An 18,588-nucleotide genomic window follows, 5' to 3' on the forward strand; every position below is an offset into this window, starting at 1 on the left:
TGATAACATGCAATTATCATCATCATAATACACAATTGAAAATTGAGTTTTATCTTCCTCACAATTATAACTTCTATTTAAAACAGGCCTATGATTCAGTGACTTGACTAGAAAGGGTTTGATAATTCTTTCTCTCTAAATTGAAAAAAAAATGGAGAAAATAAAATGGAGGGGGGGTAATGAAAACTAATTACCAACAAATCTGTAGGTACGAGGTACAGGCTCACAAAGCTTTTTTATTCACCGGTCCAATAGTCTGTGTAAAACGTGTGCAGCTAGCCAAGTTCCCTGGAAGATTAATTAACAATCATCACTTTGCGACGTGGTTTTATCACCATAATCTCACGTGTTGATTGAGACTATTAATGGTAAACTGGATGCGTACATAATGAAACAATATCTATCGAGTTACAGGGAAAATTCATTCTGGATACTCTTGAATAGAATTTACAAATGTTATGATATTAGTTGATCTCAATCTTATTTGCTATATACAAGGAAAATTTATCTTAAAAATCGAAGAACGAAATGAAAACTGATTTATTTGTCATCTAGTTCACCATTAAAACTCAAGTTCAAATTGAAATTCTTACAGAAAAAAAACAAAAATGAAAACAACATACCATCGCTGAAGTTCTCATCCGTACGATTCTTGCCAGTTTCGCTACAGGATATATGTTTCCCACTCTGAAACGACAAACGCCATGCGCAGCGCACAAAACGCAAAATGCGTTAGTAACAAAAAAAAAAAGAACAAAAAACAGCAACAACATAAACACAAAACATAAAAATATTGAGGATTAGAACAACGTGAGAGAAATAAAAAAGAAATAAATAGAAAATTGTTAATCGTAATATGGCACCTTGGTGAAAAAATTGAAGGATATTGGAAAAATGCCTGAAAGAATTGGGATTCTCTGGTGAATTCTGAGGCTCTTTAAGTTTTTGGAATTTTCAGAGTAGTGATGGGAATCTTTAGAAATGTAGTATTAGGTTCCCGTGTTTGTAGAAAATTTACATTGTTGTAAAAGATGATTTTTCATAGAAATTTCTCTAATATCTTGAAAACGTTTCTCTTTTCAATTACTTTCACTAATTCCACTGATCAGAGATTTGAAGAGACCACAATGATATTCTCTGATATCATGAACATTTTTTGAAATCAGTCAGACTTATTTAGTGCGAATAAAAAAAAAAAAAAAACACTAAAACCATTGCGTGACAAAAATTGATAAGAGAATTGTACAGTGACCACTCGATTAGGTTTTGAAGTACTCCTGACTTATTCCTGTTTCTCTGACCGAAATTACCAGTTTTCTGTATTTTTAAAAAATGTTAAAAATGAATGGTTCGTGAATAAAAAATAGAATGTCATAAGTACTAGTAAATACGGAGTTCAAGCTTCAAGCTTGTATATTCACGTTATTAATAATATCATCATTATTATCTGTATACGTAAACGTTGATAATAGAGCGAGCATAGCAAGCGAGAAAAATGACAAACAGCTAGTTTAGATTATTACTAACAGTTGAAAGGTATAGATCGCATTGAACACTTACACAGAACTTCCGGGAAGAATTGCAAGTACTAATATGTCGTGACTTTTCCATATCAACCAACCAATTCCCTGAAATTTTCCACGATTTCGCGAAGTTCAAGTGAAATGGCCACATTAAATGTAGACCGAAAGGTTTCATTTTTTGTCGAAAAAACAAGAGCGTAATCGTTGCCGAGAAAAAGGTGAGGGTAATTAATGGAGAAATTTTTTCACCAGAGCGATCACGTCTTACGAATAGCAAGTAATCGTACCTCGAAATACTGATGCCAAAGGACGCAGCCATACACACATAGCACAGAAATAAACGACTGGCAAAGAAGCCAAAGAAGAATATTTAACGCTTGTGTACGCTCGAATACCGGCGCTCCATGACGCACACAGAGGAGAGCCTCTGTCACCATTATGGCCCCATAAACCCAGCATTGAGTTCCCACCCTGCTACACGATGGATCCGTAACGTACATGTAGTATTGCCTGGGAACAGTTAAATTATTTAGTCAAAACAAGCTTTTTCAACCAAAATTCAGCGTCTTCGAACGAATTCATAAATTTTGGGCATCATGAACAGACTTTTTGAGAAATATCTAGCCAATTTTATTTGTGTCAATGATCGTCAACTGGAATGAAAAGACATCTCATTATGTAATTCAAATGAATCAAAGCAAATTCGAATAATGCAAGCTAATATATCAACAATTATGGAAAACGTGGTAACATTACAATGTTCAAAATGATTGAGCTCTGGTGTTTTTTATTCAATTTTAGTGTTCTGAAGCTCATTCTGCCTGCTGAGCAGACTTCCATGAATTGTCTGGATATTATTCAAGAAATCTTACGTTGTAGAATAGTTATAACGCGTCTGTTGAGTCAGACTTACAAAAACCTATTTTTATCCACTCTAGAGATGATTATTCGCAGAAATTTTCCCAAGTGATCTCTGGAGATTTCTATGATGAACCAAATAAGCCCAGAAACATTAGAATCGGTTGAAAATACCAGAGTTCAATTATTTTTAAGTTTTCAACTATAGAGCCTCTGCTCAAATTGTTGATAGCTTAAGTTGTATCATTTTAATTTGCTCAAATTCATTTCTATCAAACAAGAGGAATGTTTTTGAACCGTCTTCACAATCATTGGTGAAAATAACACAACTGAAGGGTTTTAAAACGCTATTTCCTCATTTCTTAAGGTTGATTTGATAGGGTTGCACCGATTCATCCTTAATCATAATAATGTGTAATTTGAATTTTCGCACCTTACTGAGGGTGCAACAATAACTCCAATCAGTGCAAGCCGTGAAACGACAAACGGATGTGACGGAGGAAACTCATAAACGTGTTTGAGGAAAAATGTGTTGAGCTCGGATATCTGCCAGAAGATAACAAGCTGAGACAAAGCCACGAATCGCATGTAGGTGCAGTTCGGATCGAGCCACCTAACGGAGGTCCAGCTTCCAGGAGTAAACTGAAGCACAGCTCTTTTCAGTTTCCCAGTGGTGCTCTCGATGTCCCTGATGCTGACCCATTTGTATTCGCGCATCTCGAGGCAGGCGCATATCTTAAGTCCGACCCAAATGCCTAGGCCATTGCAGAGGATGACATCAAGGATCAGAGCATCCCACCAGCACTCAACGAAATTGGGCAGCAGATGGGCGAACGCAATCTCTGTCACTTCCCACATGATACTGATCGCCCACAAGATCCCGAGATGCCTTATCAGCACCGCTTTGAAAGTCCATCCGAGGAAATGTGCCAGTGCAAACACATCCATATGATTCCATATCTTTTCCAACGATATGTCGGAGCAGTTTACGCCGTACTCCTTGTCCATGTCGATCCTGAAAGACGATAAGCCCGGGTCTATCCAGACCAAGATCCGCCTGACAGTCTCGTAATTCTGGAAGAGCATGAACAGCAGACCCATCAGGTAGAGGACACTGCACCCAAAAACTATCCGCCAAACCGCTGGATGTGGTCTGGTGAACGGACCGTTGGGAAATGTCAGCACAGATATGATCAGGAAGAAGAAGACGACGCACAAGATTCCTGCCCAGATGTTGTCCTCGACGTTTGCTGCATCTCTGCAAAAAATTGATGAAAAAAAATTTCGATAAAACTATCTTTTTTTTTTATTTTACTGAACTCGCTTCAATAAGCAGTTGGGCCATTTTTTTCACTTCAAGATTCGAAACTAGTCATTGCTTTTCCAACTACAAAGATTGGTCGCTGCAATAGGTAGAAAAATGAGTTGCAACTATTCTTGGGTAACAAAGTCTACATATTGTTATGTTTGCAATTAGCAATTTTAATGTAAAGAAACTATCAAATAAAATTCACTATTTTGAAAATTTAGAATGACTGAAGATACTGAGTCTTCAAGATATCAGCATGTTTGGTTTCATTATTATGGTTTAAGGTGATCTATGCGAGTAGACGTTTGGAGATGTAATAGAAACATCAAAGCAGTCTCTACGAAGATTTTGAAATGTCACAAAAAAAACTGTACTGAATGAAACTTGACAATTTTTGTATCATGAATAAGTACAAATTAAAAGCTCTGATGAAACACAGATAACAAGGCTAATTTTTTTGTGATTGAGGTATTTAGTATTTTGTAGTGAAACGTGAATTTTATTTCAGGACCTCAAGTGATGAGCCAATTTAACAGAACTTAAATCAATTTGAATGAATTCAGGTGACTTCAAGCGAATGCATGCGAGTTAGTAAACAGTTTTCAGTGACTTTGACAGAAGCACAATAAAGTCATTGGAATATTCAAAATCGCTTCAGCGCTAACAGAGATTGAAGTTTGAACTCTATTATGAAAAGACATTTCTTGTCTCTTTTTTTATAGCAAACTAAGCAATAATTGAAAAAAGTGAGCAATGTTAAATTCCAAGGTACAATGCAAATAGCACAAAATTTTCTGATCATCGACCGTAACGAGTTTTTAAATTTCTCTCCTTTGAAGTTGATTTGAATGAATTGTTTTAAATTTCGTAGTATCAAACTTTTTTTTCTCACCTAAATGTATGACAATAAAATATAAATGGATATTATTGGTTTGTTGACATATTTCACTATTTAAAAGAAACAAAGTGATGGGTATTTGCTATTGAATTATAATTGTTTTTCACGAGTAACAGGTTTTGCGTAGTCCGGTAGCAGTCGCACCTTTGATTCATTCACAAAATAGATGCGAGCCATTATCATTGGCCTTTCAACAAGTGCGTAATGGCAAGTTGTTTCAAATAAATCTATGTAGACGCATCAAAAGGCTGAACATCCATCGGGTTGGTTTCGCTGAAAAAAAAATGGTCAAAAAAAAGGAGAGAACAAGGTAAAACAATTTGTATGATCGAAATTAGTGTATGTTAAATGGTGAACAAAATCAGCAATGTTGAGTTAACAACCAGTACGCAAATTGCTCAGGGAATTGTTGGGAATATTTGTGCAGAATAATATGAAGCACAATGGAGTGTGATGTGAATGAATTAAACGTACCTGACAAATGCGAAGTAGATAACAGCGCCGATCGAGATGAGAAGTAAGGTTATGGTGTGAGGTTTGTAGAAAAATTCGATGGATATGTCGTCTACGGGGCGTTCATTGATCTTGGAGAAGCTGTCAGTTCCCTGAGTCAATTTATAACCATCATTGCTTTCCGATAAATTACGATTTTTATTCAAATTTTCTTCTCGTCCTTGTAGCCTATTTCGCAATGAGGTACCCTCAGGTAACTCGTTACTTGTCATTTTACGTTAAATTTTGTAATTAAATGTTTACTTCGGTTTACTTAAAATATACATTTATATATTTATTCATTTATTAGGTTTTGTTTTAAGTTTTGGTTATGTTGTATGCATCGTATGTTTCATCGGAAGCTCATGTAATGCGATTCCGATGCTCCTGTTTGATATTCGATAGTTTAGATAGATTAGATTATCTCTTATTTGCCTTGATTAGATGAAGTTGGGTTAGGTTTCGTTGGTTCGGATTAGGTTAGACCACGGTCCTCCATACAGGTCTCGCAACGAAGGTAGTGGGGGTGGTTCATTTCACGGCCGGTTATTTATCTCACTTTGTGGCCGCCAGGCGGGCGTTGTGATCGAGGGATGGATAATCAACGCGTGCGCAGTGCAGCGCCAACGTAATAATAATATTATTATTGGCACATTTTCATCCCTACTATCCCTACCCCACGTACATTCCTAGATAGCAGCGCCGCGACATGGATATTTCAAAGACTAAAAACCACGGACAGCAAGAGAACCACGCCGCTCTGTAGAAAATTGGCTTCGTTGCCAGACCTGTATATAAGACCGTGGACTGGGTCAATTCGGGTATGTTCTCCACGCGATGAGTTCCGAAATTAGCTGGCAGTGCTCGAAATTCCCCAGAACACCCATAAGTCTATCCTCACCCCGGCCTCTGTATATCTTTCGAGATTGCAGCGCTCCTGTGTTTGGTGCACAAAGTATGAAACATAGGTTTCAAAACGCTTAGGCCGGTGTCACATGGTCCGGAATCAATCCGGAACGGGACGTCCGGTAGCCAACGGGTGACGATTTTCCGTTCGATCCGACGACGGAGATATCCGGGCGGTATGCTCGGCTTAGGATAATTATGAGGTCTTCGACGTCGTTGCAATTTATGGCTATTAAATATTGGAAAGCGGGACCTGTGACTTTTGGTTGCGCCAATTTAGCGAAAGTCATTTTAACTTGACTACCGCGCATAAATTTTCACTCGCTATGCAGTTATTCGATGTATGATAAGTAATGTAATAGCACCAGGATGTGGCGAAATTAGTGAAATTGAAGATTCGTTGCACGACTTTTGTTCGTGGCGAGTTTTAGATTTTGTCATGTACACACGTCGTATTTTGAGTTCAGAATAACTGTCTCATTCGGAGTTCGTTCGCGGCACGGCTCTCACTAATTAGTATGGTGCCGGAAATATTGGAAGTTGAAAACTTTTTTTCTAGAAATTTCGGACCACTAGACTGAGGGGTAGGTTGACGGACAAAGCTGCTGCCACCGGAATGTTACGGGGTAGAACCCGTAGATTTCGAGGAGTGGCAACTGAAACCTACTCTACACCCAGCCAAGGCTATTTTAGAGTTCGTACTCATCGATTATGCACTAACGTGCCACTACTCCCAATGCAGGAAGTGACTGAAGAGATGGTTTAAATGGTATAGTTGGTTTATTATGAATGATTCAGTAATTTATTTATAACAGTGGTCGGGATATAAGAGGCGGTCTGAGGAAAGAGCTTCGATTAGTTTTTGAGAGATGTTAATTATAAGTAACTCGTGCGAAAGCTAGGATTTGAAGAGTTTACAGGAATGTAGAAGGATATCTACTTGCGAGAGATGAACCTGCTGACTCGGCAAAGATAAGGGGAGTTAGGGGATGCAGGGCTTAAAGTGACTGTAAGACTGACAATGAGGAAAAGGAATATGAAGCCTGGAAGACGTAACACCTACTTCAATTTCTTAAAGTATAAAAAAAGAATCCTTCATCAAATTTTTTGAACCAACAAATTAAAAACAATAGCTTCTACATATCTGATACTTAACAAGTAAGTTATATTGGTAAACATGCAATGTAAAATAATCACCGTGCATTGTTACCTGTACATCGGTGATGTTTTTATACTAGACTTCTGTGAATTCAAATTTTTTTCGTATATTGACCTCGTCTGTTACATCGAAATTGTATTAAAATTAAAAGAAATTACAAGTTATGTCAATGATGAGTCCGAGTTAACATTTTTGCGTATTCACCTCGCTCTATCCAACCTGATTCATCAATCGGATCGGTCACTGTTTTTTCGTTATCACCCCAAGAAAAGTAATATGCTGCAACAAACACCCAGGCTCCCGTCCATATAATCTAGAACGTGTAAGCTAGAGTTGAGATTAATGGCATTTTCTGATAGACTCAACCAATTCTACAGTCAACAATCTGATCAATTATATTTCTCTGGGTGGTTATGATTTTGCTAACTACGAAATAACCTAGTTATATACGAATCGCACTCTTCGCGTACTAAAAACATATATATTTTTAATGTAATTGCCCCTAGTAGCATTCTGAGGTAAGTCTGCTTATAGGGTGCAACTGCAGACACGATTTATCTACTGCCACATTTGACCGCGGGTCTTGTCAAAATCTTGCATAAGTCTATTGCCAGGTGGCAAAAACTTACTGTCAAGCAAGATTCTGTATTAACTATGTAGAAAGACTTCGCACAGAGTTATCTCAAATTTTTGCTACTAATGGCAACGCTACTACGGTGGTTATATCATTTACTGTAAAATTGGGTGGTTCTTTTAGAAAATACTATTTATATAAATTTATATACATGTATATGTATATATATGTTCATACTTTTATCATTGTTTCAGGTTGGACCTCATCGGTGATCATGACTGGAAATTTCAGTAGTTGTGATGAGTGTGAAATTAAATAATCAAAGCTACACGTACGTACATTACACGATGTCACATCAAATGATGTATATTGTTTCCCGTAAATTTCAGAATTCTTCACGTTGACAAAATTAACAAATGAAGCGGTTGTTGATTGGCAGCTTAAACACCTAATTGATGCGAGAGAACAGTGGAGCGAACCTAGTCGCAGAATAATACCGTCGCTGCCGCGCATTGGGAACAAAGATTTTTGTAGTTGGGGATGGACGATTTGCTAATAAATAATTTTACCCTTCCGTGATATTACTATCGATGATCTGAAGGATCGGTTATTACCTATAGGTATAATTGGTATATACAAATCCGAAAATCCTGAAATTTTCGGACTATGAAAGTGTAGTCCCTGCATTCCACGGAGGACCGACGGATAACTGAGTGACAGAACGAATCGGTTCTGCAACATATAGTATGGACTACACGATACCCAATTGAAGCCAATCGCTATCTTTTTCGAAGACTCTTTTTGGTTACTTTTTTCACCGCTCACATAATGTCAGGGACGCCTTACCAGATAGTGAATCCTGCCCACACAACCTTATAACGACATCGTTAAATTGGAATCTAAATAATTTATAGATTCTCTATTTACGAGAACATTTTTTAATGAGAATATTTGAAAGAACATTTTCATTATCATGGTGTACACGTATTTCATCTGCAACGCAAGATCAGATAAGTCACAAGGTTTATCATTCTATCGATGAGTAATATTGTGTGATTATAATTAGCCTCGGATGTGCTACGCATTCAAAAACTTGTGTGAATTTTATGTTAATTCGAGATTATAAATTACGCTCAGACATGACCAAAAGACAATACTGGCTAGACATTATTGGGAAATTAAAAGCAGTTCCAGGAAAAGGAGCAACCTTTATTTTAAACCATTGTAGTAATATTTAATAAATGTTTCGCACATAAGCCCTTGCGATTGTTCATCCACCTTCCAAAAATATTCTTGAGTGCCAAGTCATGAAATGTGTTTCAAAAAAATCTAAAGATTGAAAAGCAATTCGTTGCGGTATTCAGTACCATTCTGAAAAATATTAACAGTAGATTCGAATTATAATGAGATAATTTGTCAAGCCCGGGAAGCTGAAATATCTTATTACACTAATTACAACCAAAATGCATAAAATCTATATTTGAGGCATTTTGATTTAGAGGTACACTGCGCGGTCCGTGCATCGAGCCGAAGCCCTAATTAAAAAGAGAAAGCAACAGCGGGAGCCGATCTCTGTGTTTTGTACGGTACAAAGAGTAGGGAGCAGCCCCGAGGCTGGAAAAACAGTAAGGCAAGCCGGGAGGTATAATTGTGGCCGTGTTCATAAATTGACTGCCAGTACTAAAAATTCCCTAGGACAAAGTGCCACTAGGCCAAGCAGCAAACAAAAAAGAATCTGCGGAGCGCGGCCAGCATTGCATACGATGCTCATCCGATACCGTGGGTCGTAAACTTTCTAGGGATATCGAACGTGTCAGAATAGATCAGTGGTTAGAATCTATCTTGAGCTGCTTTTTCATGCGCAGCAAACAGCTGGATGCAGCAGCAGCCAAAATACTCTGATTGGTGAATGATTCTGATGTTTTCTTCAGCATCTTGCTGTGCATAAAAATTGCTGTACGGAGTAGAAATGAACCTACTTTCTACAGCAGTTGGCTTTGCTGCATACATCAGAAGCACCCCGCCACACCTGCCGTGTACGTAGCAAACAGCTTATGAGAGTACGTAGCTGTTGGTGCATCCAGCTGTTTGTTGCACGTGAAAAAGCAGCTAATATAAACATATTATCTGTAACCTTTTCCCTGTCTGTCCCATTGACGCAGCGCCAAGCATATATCCCAACTTCAAAATACTGCTAATCGACATAAACCACCTTTGCATCTTGATAAGGTGTTGACAGTTTAAATTCACCCAGATTGAAGTTAGTCACTAAAAATTGAAACATAAATCACTAGTTCGCAATTTCAAAATTATTATGAAGGACTTGAGTAAAAATGAAGTCACGTTTTGCTTTTTATACGGTTTATAGAGTTCCAGATAATCCTAACGTTGGAGATTTTCGTAAACATGCATCGTTATAATATTTCTTCACGGATTTCAACCTCATGAAATTCCGGGCTTATACATTTTTTCTGAATCATAAGGATTTGTTCAAACCAAGTTTAATCTACGCAGCAGTGCATGCAGCGACAACTACAAAAACATTACGTAACTTTCCATGCGTATGTTTTAATACGTGTGTTTCAAAATCTAATATTAATAAAAAAAAAACACGGTAATGTTATCTTATCATATTTCAAACCGAGCTAACTTATTCTCTAAACAGTTGAAATAATAAAATGAGAGGTCATACTGTGAAATACTAGCGCACTGCAATTAATGCACATAAATAACTAAAATAATGACAATAAATAAAAAAGTATATGCAACCTATAAAATGGAGAGCAGAGTTGTTAAAAACAGTTTATTACACAAAGAATATATGACAATATTATGGACCTTCGTTACTAAGCAAAATTTTTTTTTACTTCTGCAAGAAAATTTTGTCGACCTAAGTAAAGTCGATTCTGACCCCCTAGTTTTAGTAGGTCAGAAATAAGGTTGAGGTACTAGCCCTGTACTAGCATCTAACCAATTGCAGCAGAGTATCGAACACATGTGGTGTGTGTTATTCAATAAGCGTAAGCTAGACGCTATTACTACCAACCTTACTTCGGACCTTAATGCTAAAATGAGGGGGTGACGAACCGACTTCACTCGGGTGTACATAACATAAATAGACCAAAACTTTCAGATAGATTTCGGACAGGAAATCTATCCGATTTAATCTGCATTGTATCCGAATCGCGATCTCCATCCAAACACGTCCGAAGTCATACGAAATAAGGACGAATTTGATCTAAAACAAAATCCGCCTCAGTCCGAAGTTCGTCTACATAGAAAGTTGAATCAGAAATCTGTCCGAATAAGTCCGGGATTTGTACGAATCTCAAAGTTAAAAATCAATTTCGTCAAAGTCAGTTTAAACCAGAATTTTTTTTACCATTCTCTACATTTTCAACTTTCAAAAATGAAGACCAGTTTTACGGAAAAATTGTTTATGCGTTATCCAGGGTCTCAATCATTATATCCTTTCTCGCAGGTAGTGTAACATTTCAAGTTTAGTATATATGTAGCATTCCATGCCTACTCAACTGCTTTTTACAAACAAATTTACTAAACATCTAAGTTAAGTTTTCAACAATTGAAGGTTATAAAAACCAACCGACGCTCCCAATATTTGATATTCAAAGGCTAAAACTATGATGGGTACTCAAAAATTCCATTGCGTTATTCCAAACACAGATGGGTCTCTCACGATGAGAGTGACTTCTATCTCAAACGAGAATCGCTCGTGTAAAATATTTAAACGACAACAAAAGTAAAATAAAAATATTCAAGAATAAGATTGCTGGTCCTAATATAGACATATTATTTCCACGATTTCCAAACACCTCCGTTTCTAATTTCTTATTGATATTTTATTTTATTAGACATTGAAAATCATACTTAATCGTACTAAGTTATATTACATTAAGTTTTTTTTATGAAAAATAAAATTTCGATACCTTTAAAAAATTCTGAAAAAATAGAATGATTCAATATTTGAGAAGAAGGCTCAATATTTGTGCAATGGAAAGTAGTTTTTTTGAGAATGTAAAAAGAAATCGAAGGATACCAACAATCTTCAAAATCAGATTATAATATATAAACTGAAAAAAATTTCGTAAATAATTTTTTGATATGTATTTGCATGAAATTTATTAAAAATTCATTAATAAACACACAAATTGAAAAAAAATCAAATTGACGCATTTTTTAAAAAGTTATGAGCATTAAAAAAAAACGTCTGAAATTTTGAATAATTCATATCTCGCGAACGGCTGGACAAAAAAAAAAATGAAAAAAATCATTGAACTTATGATCAAATCCAAATTTTAGCTTTGCCGGACCGCAAAAATTCTGGACTTGGCCAGTTTCATTCCGTATTCTGCAGTTTCGTCAGACCGCATTCATTTCGGATTTCGATTGAGATGCATACTTCGTACAAGGTTCGAACATCACCGGACATAAATCGAGTCACATAAACCGGACAATGAAACGGACAATTTTGGATTGATTCCGGAGTTCAGACGAATTCGGGACTAATTTTGGAATTCACAGTCTTTCCAAAATTTTTAGCAATGGGTCCGTTTGTTAAACTTTTTACCACCCAGCAGCGTTTTCGAGAGAATTAAATTTTTTGCATTAGTGTTCATTGGGCGCAATCCGTAGCTCAAAAGATTTAAAAGTTTAAGCGTCGGCTTGAAAGTAAATTTTACGTAAATTTCATCTCAAAATGCTTCTCATGGATGAACTATTAACTTTTCAAAAAAAATTCAAAAGACACATTTGTAGAGAATTTAATCCACTACAAAATAGTTCCAGAACAAATTTCATATAATCAAATGCGGTTAAGTGCTAACAATTGGAAAAAAACGAATTGTTCCCTACGTAATTTAAATACGGAAACTTGAAATTCAGGTAGCGAGCTTTTAAAATTGAATTTGAGAGAAATCCTTCGACTAGGTTTCTTTTTACGCTGTGTACAAGTTTATCAGGTAGGCGCATAAAAAATTCAGCTTCTGCACCAAATACCCTGAAAAGTATACTTATCATGCTCAAATTAGTATTTCTTTTCGTTCTGTGCACAATGTGTCCCGAACTATAAGAAATACGATAAAAATGGAGATCTGGCCGAACTCTGCTCACACACCATGGCCGTTACCGTTTACTTAAATACATTTATCACAACTTGACTGTACGGAATAAAATCAGCATCGAGTGGTTACACCTTTAAAATGCGCAGACCTATTGAGTCTCATTACCGAGGAACCAAACGTCCTTGATCGCTTCCTCGTTTTTATATCCATTTCGCTCTTTTGTTGTTGTGGTATTTCCCTAGCTTTATTGATCTTGATATGTATAATCAATCGTATAAGACATATCTATATACATTGAGACACCTTATAACAAACAAGGAATCGTGCGTCTTCGGAAAGAATTGCAACACCTGAACAAGCAGTGAATAGGCACTCCGTCATCATGCACAATTCATTATCATCTCATTTTCGCTCAATTTACAGTGTACCGCGTCGTCATAATCTTGGTGTACGTATATCGAAGCATCTCCTCGGCGGCAAATGTGGCCTTTTTACGTTCATTGCTAATCGTGAAGCGATTCTCCTTGCATCGGTCCTTGTTGATACTTGACCCCAGGCAGAGATATGAAATTGCATCGAAGATGTAGTCGATTTCGGATATAATGGCGAGCAGCGCTTTGTCGTAAGTGAAATTGATCGAATAGAAACCTCCATCTTCATCGTCGGTTGGTGAATTGCCGGTACAATTTTTCGGCAGGTTCATTTTAATTCCGGTAAAAATATTACGGAACACTTTGATCGTTTCGTAAGTCGCTTTCTCAGCTTCAAGTTCGACGGAGTATTTTGATCCGGGATCCATGAAATGGAAATATCGGAACGGGGTGAAAAAGCTATTGGTCAAATTGACCGCTGTGGTAATAGTCGCCTCCTCGATTGTTTCGACGTCGTAATCGGTGACGCAATCCGTTCTACCAATCAACGAAATACCGGCGTTGACGCCATTCACCGTTCTCTCCAATGCCGAATATGCATCGCATCGGGAATTCTCAATCAATTCTACCGAGTCTCCCTGAAGAGCGATCAGAATGGAATCCAATATGGCGTCGACCGCGCTTTTGAATATGTAAAATTCACGGGCTTTTGTTGAATCACTCGTGCAAGAATTTTCGCTTACAATTTTTCCGTCACTTCCTAGCACGGATAATGCAAGTGTAGCGACTGCAGCTCCGAACGCGACTAACATCTTGTACTTGACTACCGTTTCATTGGAACACACTGCAGGATACAAACATTCGCACCTATTTTATATACACACGGTATATTTTTTTACACAATATGGGTGTGTATATGCACAGATGCGAGTAGTGGCGTATCGTTTTTACGGCAAAAAATCGATGACATTTTTGCGAAAAATAGTCTGATATAGACATCTGTGTAAACAAATTCAAACATGACATGTTTTTATCCCCGCAATTAAGTCGTCGTAAATGTTGCAAAACTTAATTCTTATTAAAGCTTCTCAATTTTTCGTAGTTCGGATATTGTATGCAGACGCTCTCGTAAATTGGCTGTGATACACTTGTCCTGGTCGTAAACGAGGAAAAGATTGTGTAAACTTATCGTCTATACATGTTCGGTTCACGTTTTCGAAAACTCGTTACTTCATTTTCAAAGTTTATAATCGTAAACGATGAGTGTGTGGAGAAATTCGAATTATGGAAACAGGGAAACGAACAAAAATTAATGCTTTACTTATACTTCGTTACATGCTTGAAAATTCATTTTTTAACAATACTCTGAGCGATTTTTAGAACATTTGAAAAGTCTCGAAAACTTTGATCATTTCTCATTGTATTTAAATAATTTTCATGTAATTTAAACGCTTATAGGGATTTTGTAAATTTATTATAGTTTCCAGGTACTGGCACAAAGTTGAACAAAAATCTCAGGAGAATGACATTTTTTCGAATGCTTCAAAACCTTCGAAATATTTATCGAAATTTTCCTTCAACATTACGAAGAGAATTAATAAGTAGTCCTGTTCATAACTATAGCAAAAGAGAGGCAAATGAGGTCTTTCAGTAAAATATAAAATTCAAGAAATGTCAAATTTACTCTAAAAACAGTGAAAACCATTGTGTGCAGACTGAAATCTGCTACATTGATAAGAAAAAATATAGTTAACATGGGTATCTCTGCTGAAAATTGCGGGTAGATTGCAGATTACGTGATTTGTCCGCAATTTGTCTGAATTCCAGATTCCGGAATTAATCTAAAATTGTCCGTTTCGTTCTCCGATTTATGTCACTCGATTTGTGTCCGGTGATGTCCGAAATTTGTACGAAATACATCTCAATCGAAATCCGAAATGTATGCGGTCCGACGAGACTGCAGAATACGGAATGAATCCTGCCAAGTCCGAAATTTTTGCGGTCCAACGAAGCTAAAGTTTGGATTTGATCCGGTGAAGTCCGAAATTTGAGCGGTCTGACGGATTTGTAAAATCCGAATTTGATGAGATCAAGTCGGGAATTATAAAGATACTAAACTTGAAATATAACACCACCTACGAGAAGGGACATCATGGTTAAGACTCTGAATAACTCATTAAAAAACAATTTTTCCGTAAAACTGCATTTGGAAAATGAACTTCAGTTTTGAAAATTAAAAATATAGAGAATGGTAAATTTTTCCCGGTTTAAATTGACTTTCACGAAATAGATTTGTAACTCTGAGATTAGTACAAATTTCGGACTTGATCGGACGGATTCCTGATCCAACATTCAATGCGAACGAATTTCCGTTTCCACTTAGACTCGAAATAATTTCAGGTTCAGAGATTCGTATAAATTCTGGACCTAATCGGACGGATTTCCGATTCAGCCTCCAATGCAGACAAACTTCGGATGGAGGCGGACTTATTTCGGGTTAATTTGGTGCTTATTTCGTACGACTTCGGACAGTGTTCGAACGGAGATTGCGATTCGGATAGAATGCGGATTAAATCGGATAAATTTCCTGTCTGAAATCCATCCGAAATTTTTAGCAAGGTATGTTTTACGAAAAACCTTGATCCGTCCCTCTTTTTCTGGGGTTTTCACTCAAATCTGCTCTTTTATTCTCTCCGCGATCACAGAATTATTTTTATAGTCCATCCGCCTCGTCTGTCGATTTTCAGGAAACGTTAAAGAGAAATTTCGATTTCAAATTTATCCTAAAATTCACTAAGAATATCAATCTATTTGTTGGAGCTGCGACAACATTTGGGAAACATGCTGTAAAATCTTTATCGTATACCTGAAAATATTCGATTTACCTGAAAGTAATGGAAATAAGATTATCAATAATAGGTGGAATTTATATTAGGTTCTTCGGAATTTAAAAAATATTTTTTCATAAACAGTTAGGAATAATTTTTCACGAAGGCGGTTGAAAAGTTGCGAGCTACACAATTACAGAATATTCCAGAATCGGAAAACATCCAACGCTGACGACGGTTGAGACCATGCATAATTGCGGTGAAGGTCACTGATATATCCTTGTTTGATTAACATGATGTAATACGCGGTTTTTGAGCGCAAAGTGTATAATATTTTATTATCCTTATTCTTATGTACCGGGTGTCCCATTGCAACTTATACAGCTGAATGACTGAAAAATTGCAAGCCAATGAAACAATGTTTTAAACTCGGTTTTAAATAATAGTTGTTGGGTATCGAGGGGTTGACCCAACTACGGCGTTCACTTAGGTATTGACCTTCAGTTTTAAGGGGTTATATACAGTTAGAAGGCCGAAAAAAAGCGAATTTTCCAGAATTTTTTCTGAGAAAACTTTAAAATTTATTGATCCAACAATTTGTACACATATTATAGTATCTTTTAACTGTATTTTAAGACTTAGTATTAGTAAAAATATTTGTTTGGAAAGGAGCTACAGCTGATCTCCGGGAGCTCCTCTCGAAAAAGACGTTTTGCGGTGACCACTATATCTTTGAACTGGATCCTCAGAAATTAAAAAACCAAACAGATTTCGTTAAAGTAATGTTGAATCTAGTAATTAATCGAAGGAATAAGCAAAATAAATTTTTTTGACAAAATGGCGGTTTCTCAAAAAAAAAAAATCGATATTTGACCAAAATTTCGGCCTTAAATTGTTTATAAAAAAAAAAAAATATTTATCGGTGAGAAAAAATCTTCGATTAATTACTAAAAAATATATTTAAGAAGCTTGTGTTAAAATTTGAGACTAATCGGTTTAGCCGTTTTCGAGTAATGTTGGTCACCGACTTTGTAAACACCATTTTGAGAAAAATGCGTTTAAAGTTTGGGGAGGGAAAAATAAAAATTTACCTTTCAGGTATAAAAAAAAACAATAACACACTGTTGCTTTACGCATCTAAATATATTAGAAGGGAACATTTACAATAGGCAGGTGCATAAAAGGGACAGCGTTCCAGGTAAGCGCTTCCGCTCCTGTCTTGTACTTTCAAGCACTCTGAAACGCCTTTTCAAATTTGCGTGTAACTTCGAAAATATTCACCGGAACGATATGAAATTTTCTGTGTGTATTCTTAAATATATGTAAATTAAGAAAGTAAAATAAAAAAAAATCGATTTTTTGAAAATTCTAACCGTAACCCCTTAAGGGTATTTGAAGTTCGACTTTCGATTTTCAATAAGCAACACCTACTTTTCACCTCGGATTCCGAAAGTGTACGAAGTTTTACATTCAGATAGATATTCATGTCAGGGGTCAAAGTGACCCCTAGGGGTCATTCAAAGGTCAATTTTCCGCTTGCTGCAGGAAAGCTGTTAAATCGTGATATATATAGCTGTTTGCGTCCAAGAATGCCATACATCCGTGGCCTTGGCCAATGATAGGTACTTCTGATGTGGGTACAAAATGGCCCCAAAGATCAAACTAATGCATTAAATTACGCATTGCATGACGCGGTTACTTAAGGTACAAGTCTGTACAGAGTCAAAGATTTATTAACAAGGAGACCCCTTCTCCGCGATGGTTACGCCCGCAGATTTTCATGCCTTCATGGCATTCTTTGACCTAAACAGCAATATCACAATTTACCAGCTTTCCTGCACCAAGCGAAAATTTGACCCTTAAATGAGCCTAACATGGATCCCCATCCGAATATAGTATTCAATGCTCTTTCGGAATCCGTGGTCAAAGGTAGGTATTCTCATTTGAATAACAAAAGTTGACTTTGAATTAATCTAAAAATGAAGCCAGTGCCAAAGCGAAGGTCAAAGTTTGATTCAGCCTCTCGATACCCAACAACTTTTATTTGTAACATTTTTTTATTGCTTGCAATTTTTTTGTATTATTCAGTTGTTTACGTTTATAACGTATGAACAAGATTAGTTACCTTGAAAATATATCCTTATTCGTTGGAGAAATTATCATAAAATACTGTGTAATTTTTTCTCCTCGAAATTAATTGTCACTGAAAACTACTACACGTATCGATAATAGTGCACAGGTATTTCATGTGCGCGAAAAAAAATTGTTGGACTTTAAATAACCTGCACTAGTGAAACTGGCTAAAAAATATAGCTTAGTTGGCACAAGTTCGAAATTTTCGAGATCTTTGAAGGAATAAGTAGAAAGTCGAGGCATAATAATTGTCAAAGTACTATTTTCACGTCATCCGCAGCACGCCGGAAGAACTAGCGAGAGATATTATTCTGATTTATCAGAACTGGCCCGAATCTGAAACAAGGTTGGCCAAAAAATCGGATCGTCCCATCGTTCTGGTGCTGATAAATGACTGCTTAATAATCTACGTAACAATAACGTAATAATTTATCTTTCTTTAACTCTCAAATATAT

At 36.5% G+C, this 18,588-nt stretch overlaps 1 protein-coding gene and 1 long non-coding RNA gene across 4 annotated transcripts; one reads left to right on the forward strand and one right to left on the reverse strand.

Annotated features, from left to right (window-relative positions):
• Positions 1-203: 203 nt before the first annotated feature.
• LOC107223606 (phosphatidylserine synthase) lies at positions 204-5,651 on the reverse strand. 3 transcript variants are annotated; one of them, XM_046739612.1, is made up of 6 exons: positions 5,063-5,204; positions 4,733-4,861; positions 2,815-3,639; positions 1,811-2,033; positions 624-687; positions 204-288 (listed from the first exon to the last, which is right to left on the reverse strand). In XM_046739612.1, the coding sequence occupies exons 2-6, from the start codon at positions 4,741-4,743 to the stop codon at positions 224-226; spliced, it is 1,188 nt and encodes a 395-aa protein (XP_046595568.1). In that variant the 5' UTR covers positions 4,744-4,861; positions 5,063-5,204; the 3' UTR covers positions 204-223. The 3 variants fall into 3 exon arrangements, with proteins under 3 accessions (XP_046595568.1, XP_015518826.1, XP_046595567.1); XM_015663340.2 differs by lacking the exon at positions 4,733-4,861 and having other exon boundaries at positions 5,063-5,646; XM_046739611.1 differs by lacking the exons at positions 624-687; positions 4,733-4,861 and having other exon boundaries at positions 5,063-5,651.
• Positions 5,652-6,033: 382 nt separating this feature from the next.
• LOC124294461 lies at positions 6,034-8,884 on the forward strand. Its single transcript, XR_006904329.1, has 3 exons — positions 6,034-7,144; positions 7,974-8,050; positions 8,109-8,884. It is a non-coding gene; the product is annotated as an uncharacterized LOC124294461 (long non-coding RNA).
• The last annotated feature ends 9,704 nt before the right edge of the window (positions 8,885-18,588 follow it).

This window comes from Neodiprion lecontei, chromosome 5, assembly GCF_021901455.1.
Source record: "Neodiprion lecontei isolate iyNeoLeco1 chromosome 5, iyNeoLeco1.1, whole genome shotgun sequence".
In the NCBI taxonomy this organism is placed as follows: Eukaryota; Metazoa; Arthropoda; class Insecta; order Hymenoptera; family Diprionidae; genus Neodiprion; species Neodiprion lecontei.

Excerpts from the sequence above, each read along its gene's own strand:
- LOC107223606 (XM_015663340.2), bottom strand. The coding sequence starts at position 5,313 with ATGACAAGTAACGAGTTACCTGAGGGTACCTCATTGCGAAATAGGCTA. Across the intron at positions 688-1,810 it reads TTTGGCATCAGTATTTCGAG|AGTGGGAAACATATATCCTG; the intron begins GTACGATTACTT and ends TTGTCGTTTCAG. Across the intron at positions 289-623 it reads GGATGAGAACTTCAGCGATG|GGAACTTGGCTAGCTGCACA; the intron begins GTATGTTGTTTT and ends TTAATCTTCCAG.